The sequence below is a fragment of the Alligator sinensis genome, unplaced genomic scaffold, assembly GCF_000455745.1.
Source record: "Alligator sinensis unplaced genomic scaffold, ASM45574v1 scaffold255_1, whole genome shotgun sequence".
NCBI lineage: Eukaryota > Metazoa > Chordata > Crocodylia > Alligatoridae > Alligator > Alligator sinensis.
This window is the reverse complement of record NW_005842270.1, coordinates 1118228-1125681: the sequence shown is the minus strand read 5'-3', so window position 1 is coordinate 1125681 and position 7454 is coordinate 1118228. Positions and strand designations below refer to the sequence as shown.

At 43.3% G+C, this 7454-nt stretch overlaps 1 protein-coding gene across 4 annotated transcripts in view; it reads right to left on the bottom strand.

The window, feature by feature from the left end:
• GALNS (galactosamine (N-acetyl)-6-sulfatase) overlaps positions 1-7454 on the bottom strand; it is a 48080-nt gene that overhangs the window by 34964 nt on the left and 5662 nt on the right. For all 4 annotated transcript variants that reach the window (XM_025209158.1, XM_025209159.1, XM_025209156.1 and 1 more), the window contains exons 5-9: positions 6284-6427; positions 4022-4088; positions 3779-3906; positions 2825-2964; positions 1543-1646 (exon numbers count right to left, since the gene is read on the bottom strand). In XM_025209158.1, the coding sequence (XP_025064943.1) occupies positions 1543-1646; positions 2825-2964; positions 3779-3906; positions 4022-4088; positions 6284-6427 (583 nt within the window). The remainder of the gene's footprint in view (positions 1-1542; positions 1647-2824; positions 2965-3778; positions 3907-4021; positions 4089-6283; positions 6428-7454) is intronic.

The window sequence follows — 7454 nt, the reverse complement described above, 5'->3', positions numbered from 1 at the left end:
TGCTGAACAACAGAGAACACTTCCCATGTCAGCAACTTGCTACACCACACACGCACAATCACCGTCAGACCCGCCTCATCATGTTACTGTTAAACGGTTTTCTCACTCCTATTAACCCTAGGGTTATTACAAGAGAAAGTATTTTACATTTTGTATTTCCTTATCCCCATTTCTGACAGACATTTGCTTTCAGCACTTTATTTGCTTCAGACAGTGGAAATCAGGAGTCTGCTTCAGTTTCATGCTGCATTCAAGGCTGTCGTGCTTGGCTGGCAAAGACTTTGTGGAAAGGTTTAAAATCAAATAAAAAACACTGTTTTTATTTCCCATTAAAAAAATTATGAAAATATTCCTATTTGACTTTTCAAAACCTTTAAAATGACAAAACCAAAACTCTTCTTGTGCCCTTGCCCTAAATTTTAGGTCTCGTTATCTGATAGAATCTTACTAAATATGCACTGCGAATTATCTTTATCCTAACTTAATCACAGAATCATAGAAAAGATCAGGGTGGCAGGGCCTTCAGGAGGACATCTACTCCAACCCTCTCAAGGCAAGATCATCCCAGTCAAGCGTTTGTCTAACTGGTACTTAAAAATTTCCAAAGATGGCGATTCCGCAGCCTCCCTAGGTAACCTGTTCCAGTGCTGAAACACCCTCATAATTGGGAAGTTCTTCCTAAAAAATATAATAAAGCTGTTGTAACAGACTATAGCTTCCTATAACCAGAGTCCTGAGGAAGGATGGTTTACATTCAAAAGCTTGCCTAACTTTATCCCAACAACATAGTTGGTTCAATAAGAGATAGCACCCTAAGAAATCCTTGCCTCTAGCATGACTAGAAAAATATTTTGCAATCTTCAGCACAGAGTCCAGTAACTCAAGTATTGCTTTCTTCTGGAAATAAAACCCCCTTGAAAACAGGAGGGAATGCTTCTTACGTATCAGGAGTGATGTCTGCTGGAGAGTTGATTGAACATTTCTTTAGTGAGTATTGGACAATTTCCTGTACAGGCTGCTATTAGCACCTGGGGATTAGTTTATCGGGAGCATCGTTTTAATTGGCGTGCAAACAGGAAGCAGCAACACCTCCCCAGGTCAAACGCAAGACTGTGAGGGTCACATCATCTGGCACTGCAGGACAAAGAATGCATCCAGGCAGCATACTTCCCCACTGCAGAAGGACATACAGAAGGAGCAGGTGTGCCCTGGCCTTCTGAATGTTTAAATATATAATCTACAAAAAGTGATCCAACAAAAACAGATGGGTCAAACAGTCTACAAGGTCAGAAAAGTCAAATCCCTTGGCGTTCAGGAAAAAAAATCTGATCACATACTTCTACATGCAAACTGGCAACAGTGAAATTAACTGACTCGCTGCACAAATCAATCAACTCTGTTTGAGCTAGACCCCAGAATCTGACACAGAGATTTCACTGAGAGTTTTTATAGGCAAAATGTGCCTATAACCCAGGGGAATTATTCTGCTTACAGAAAAGGGACTTCAGACTGCACCTGAAACTGTTAGGACCAGACACCCACCTGTCCTGCAGGTATATAGCCAGGCCACCACGCAATAGCTGGCTCTCTCATGCCACCTTCAAACGTTGTCTGTTTTCCGCATAGAAAAGGCCCATTGCTACCCCCTAAAGAGAGAGGATAATTGAGAAACATTAAAAGGTGCCAACAGCATATTTTAAAAGGGTACCAAATAGGAGTTTTTGAAACCAGCATTTTAAAAGAATTTTATTTTGTGGATCAATATAATCTAACTGGCACATGCGGCATCACTTTGATTGCCTTCCTTTAAAATAAGGTTTTAGGATAGACTTTCCTGCTGCTCTGTAGCTATTTCTGCAGTGGACAACCCGATTAACAGACACTGCAAATATGAAACAAACCAATACGATCATTTTTGTCCATTTTGTTTTACTCTAACAGTGTTAAATCTGCCTTGTGGCCAAAGGAGGTCAAATTTTCCAGACAGATGTGTTATTTTTATAGCAGCCCCTTACATTTTAGGGGTTTTAAATGATATAGACATAAAGATGACAAATAAGATTACATTATGTTTCCCCCAAAAACCTCTGATCAGAGACAACGACTGGTTTGCAGCGACACTCCTTTCATCCCCAGCTTTGCAGTTAAGCTGGCTGAGGAACAAAGCAGAAAGGTTGCCCAGGGTCACAGTGTCAGTGAGATTAGAACTCAAGAACCTCACAGCCTTATGGCCTGGTAGCTCCTAGACTGCAGATCTCCAAACAGAGAGGGAAAAAAGCTGTAAAATCTAATTTGCAATGGCTGTACCTCAGGGAAACAAACTTAGAAACAAAAAGGAAATCTGTGAAGAGAAGAAAACCTGTTCATGACAGGGAATGCTTGTTCCTCCTGCTGTTTCTTCATAAGAACTGAAGAGAACAGGACTCTTGCATTTTTTATAAACTATTCAGAAAAGTCAGATATGCATTTGGAAATGGGGATCTAATTCGTCTTCCTAATTAACTAATATAGAAGGCTTAGCAGTTCGTTGTACATTTCCCTCCAGCACGCACAATACAAGTGATAGATGTAAAAACTAGCCAGCAGGCAGCTAAATGATGGCTAACTGTAATCCTAAATAAAAACCCCTACCCATCAGCACTGGGGCCTAGGGTAGAAGGGGACTTGTGTGTGAACATGTCTGAGCTTTAGAAAGAGTTACCCAAACCTCAATGGTGCTAAACCAAAACCCAACACGGGAGTCTCCGTCTTCCAACTCTGGGACTGTTCAAATCTGGGCCCAAGTTTCCCAGCTCCAACTGAGCTTTGTCTTCTACACACCTACCCTGTTTAGGAGCCGAAATGAGGGCAGCCCCATTATCAGACGTGAAAAACACAAACGTGTTCTTGCTGATGCCCAGCTTCTGAAGGTGTTTTAGGATTTTTCCAATGCTGTCATCAATTTCTCGCACAGCATCTCCATACCTGAGAAAGAAGCAGTTATGAACATTTAAGACGGTGAAGGAAGGAAGGAGAGTTTAACACAAGGTAATGCACTACAATAAAACACGGCATCTTTAGAATACACAACTAATGCTTGTGCTGGAGAGGGAAATAATTTACCCACCCATCAGGTAGGTAATGAAAGTTTGCCAGTGTCATTGTATAACTTATGCCTCTTATCTGCGGAAGGCAACCTCTCTGGGATATTAAAGCCCTTTGAGTTTGCTCAGATCTGAGCCACTCTTGGACAGAAACCAGCAATTGAGATAAATTAAACCATATGGCTCCCAGACATACGCAAAGGCCACTTTGCTCTGAGCTAGAGGCTAATAACATTATTTTGCTTATAGATGCTAGCTGGAAATTACAATCTCAAAACTGAGGCCCACTACGCACACAGGACTACCCTTCCCCTCCTGAAAATTGAAGTTTCCAAGACACAGAGCCTGTTTGCTGTTCTGATTTACAAGCTTTTAAACCAGGCACTAATCAACACTAGACCAGCAGCCTTCCCAAAGCATCCCTTCCATATACAGCATTTCAATACTCACACAACAGGCAAGGGAATGTCGATCTTCCCCACATATATGTCACCATATTTTTATTTCAGATAATAACAAACATCTTGAAAATCAGCATCAGCAAAATCCTTTGCAAAAACTGAATCAAATACCAGGCTCATCAATGTATGGGTTTGCACTTCAGGACACACACACAAACAAACAGCAGTCTATGTTCTCAAGTCTAATAAGAAGTTGTACTGCAGGAGGTATAAATCAAACAAAAAGTGACTTACAGCCCTCTCTGGCTAGTGCCCAAGAAATCTTTGGAGGCATACACAGGCGCATGAGTGGCATCAATTGCCCAGTACAGAAAGAAAGGCTGTTGACTGGCTTGCTGCCTGTTAATAAAATCAAGAGCTTCCTGCAAATGATAATAAAAATTAACTTAACAGAAACATTCTCTGCCATCTAAACACTGCATGAGAAGAAACATAAAATGATTGTGGGTTATAAACCCCTATTAAAAGGCACAATACCTTTAAGTAGATCTGAGTTAAGTTTGCCTCCCCTGTCTTCAGATCAATTTTGAAATCTTCGTAATATCTTAAAACAGAAAAGGGGGGAGGGGGGGGGGGAAAATCGATTACCTGCGGAGTACAGAACAAAAGGGCTTCTCTTCCCCATTACTTACAGAGGCAGGTCACTGTTACTCAACAAAAGGGCAGGCTCATAATTTTTGTAACCAGCCAATTCTCTTTGGAAACAAAAAACACCTTCATTATGCTTTTACGACAGGCACGAGCAGCAAAATCTTATTAAGGAGAAGACCAAAGTGAGTGAGGATGTGCAAGATCTGTGTGCACCCAAGCCGACGGGTTTGTTTCCTATTGCACAGTATCTTATTGAATAATTAAAGATAACTATTCAGCAAAACAAGCTCAAATTCTTGGTGCAATCTTAAAACAGGGATAAATAAGATAAATAGGGATATCCCATTAAAAAAAAAACCCACATGAATACCCAATTCCCCTTTCTACAGGGCTGTGCAGTCTATGGGTAACATTTTCAACAACCGGTAAAGTTCGCTATAAGACTCAGGCTCCCAAGCATCCTTGAAATTGGGACATGTTGTTTTCAAATTTTCAGTATGCTATATTAAGCAAAAGGCAAAGGAAAAAAAACCTGGAGAGAGCACTGGAGAAACAGAACAGGAGAAGATGTGTTTTGAAGACAGCAGGCTAGAAAGATACAGGCTGTAAGCTTGGAGGCTATGGTGGGAATGTCAACATAGAAAGGGTTATTTGCAAATAGGAAGGAAGGAAACAAAACTTTCTGCAGTTACGACTGGCACTGGCTTCCAAGAGGCAGCAGAGAGGAATCAGCACAAGGGATCTTTCAGGCACATCTGTACGGGCTCCTATAAGAGTGTCTAAAACAGCAGGGGCCTATCCACAGTCTGTGAACACCTGCAGAAAGTTCTTGGCTCTCTGGACTACAACCCTCTACACTAATATTCTACCTTGAACTTAGCTGTCCTGCGAGCAACCCATCATTGGCACAGTGCCCCTGTTTGAATAGTCAAAAGCTCTGGCATGTTATGGTATCCTGGGCACTCCCGTAAGTCTCCTAAATAGCAGTGAGAGGCAGGGTGCTTGATAATCCCAGTGAGATGCCATGCAGAAGCCCAGCACTGAAGCAGTAGGGCTTCAAAGTCCATTTTTGAGATAGGAACACATGCCATGGTTCCAGCAGGCAGTAACTGAAGAGTTCATTGTAAAGCCTAGCAGTGATGAAGCACCTGGGAGCTCTTCAACCATTCTGACTCCCTTTCGCTATGGAAAACCAATGTTAGAGCCAGACGCATAACTCAGGAGCTTGCTTCCTAGCCCTGCGTGTATATCACTGTGCATGCATCCCTCTCAATAAGGAGCTACATCTGCAAATGGAAAAAGAGGCTGACAGATCCAGCCCAGAAACAAGTGTTGTGAACTGCCAAAACTGTGGTTCACAAACCAGCCCATCCTGACTTCTAGCCTGAACACAAAAACCTTCCTACCCACATGGCAAATGCTCCATACCTGATTCTTGAGAATAAAACCCTCTTGGGAACTGTATAAGAAGCCCCACTTCTTTGGGTAAGGCTGTTGCAAGTTCTCACCTGGGCCTTACACTGCTCAGTGTAGGCCATCTCTGTCCAGGGGCACCCAGCTCCCTTGAGAACAGAGATGGCCTGAGCAGCATATGAACCAGGTAAGTTTGCAATAGCGTTTAGCCAACAAAGAGGGGCTTTTTAATAGGAAACTGTCCAAAAGGTTTTTATCCTCAGAAATCAGGTTTGGAGTGTTTGCCATGTAGGTAGGAAGATTTTGTGCTTGGGCTAGAAGTTAGGATGGGCTATAGCTCACTGGTGTGTGAAGGACAACGGGTTTCTGCATTAACAATTCTGGGATTGCCTACTCTATACACCTGGCAACTCTGTAGGGATGCTAGGAAAAGCCCTGGGGTAAGTTGCAAAGGTAAGTGAACCAGCTCAGCCTTAGGGCCTGGCTGACTCAATAGCTCACTGCACAGACAGGATTTTGGGGACTGTTGCCCATCAAACCAAGCCATGGTGTTGTAGCTCTGCCCGACTCAGAAGTTTCTGTATTTTCCCCATCTCTTCCTAGCTGAAGGCAGCTTGCTGTGCAAACCTTATCCTCCAGTAGAGCACAGACAGCAGAGAAAGCAAAGAAAAGAAGGTGCCAGTAACCTTCAAATCTTTCCTGACAAATAAGCTGGGGAGTAAACGGCTGAAATACCTGCCAATCATTTCCTGGTCCCTATACACAGGGAGGTTTGGGAAGTCCTTGTTATTGTACGGTCCAAAATGGCAGTTCGGGGACCCAAACCACTCATCAAACCCATGCTTCAGAGGGTGGAATTGGGGTCTGTGACCCAGATGCCTAGGAACAAAACACACACAGAGCTCAGGAGTCCATTGACAAGGAGAAAACAAGCACCATATGGCAAGAAAATCTTCCAGCGACATCAGAGGAATATTTTAGCAGTTTCAGACAAATCAGTGACTAAGCAATGGGTGCGGGTAATACAAGTATAGAAGCCCCTGCCACTATTTCAGAGTCTCCATTTCATTCAATTCCCCTTGTGCATCTTGCCTTCCATTAAATACCACTTTCTTCTATGCTCTTGAGTGCAACTGAACACAGACAGACACACTCCCGAGTCCACACAGAGCCGCTTGCAAGGGTTAGTCCATAGTTGAGAGACTGCTGGAGACAAATGGCCTTTGCTCTTTTCTAGTTCCTTCCTATTAACATCTTCTCTGATGCCATCTTCATTATGGTCCCCTCAGCAGAGGTGGGGTCCGCTCCACCACCCAGAACACACAGCAAAAATATACATAACAATTCACTTGGGGCCTGCACGATCTGCACTAAGGCATCTTTGCTGCACTCGGACACAAAGGAGCCGCAAAACCCGTGCAATTGTTAGCTGCATTTAAGTTTGGTTTAAGAAAGCATTTGTGTTACAGAATGAAGTAAAGCGAACCCTAACCTAAGTGAGAATGAGGCCTGCAGAATGCACAGACACACAGAAAACACGTGCTGCTGCTCTGCTGAACAGCTTCGCGCCAATGTATAGCTTGGACCCTCCTTCCTTGGCTCCAGGCTCCTGCTCATTCCCAAGCCTCACGTTCCAGGACTGTGAATAATTCACTTCCTGCATTTAGGCTATCCAGAAGGTATTTGAGGGAACTGTCATTCCCTCCCCGTCTCCACGGGAGACATTTCTAGCCAAATATAAATGTATTACTTCAGTCTCCTCCCTTGAGCCGTCATCTTTAACCCAGTCTCTTTTATTGCCATCCTTTGTATATTCTTTGAACTCTGGGAGCCAGAAATGCATGTGCTGGATTACACCAATCCATGATGTAACCCCAAGGGGTGCATCAGGGCTGCACTTCACCTC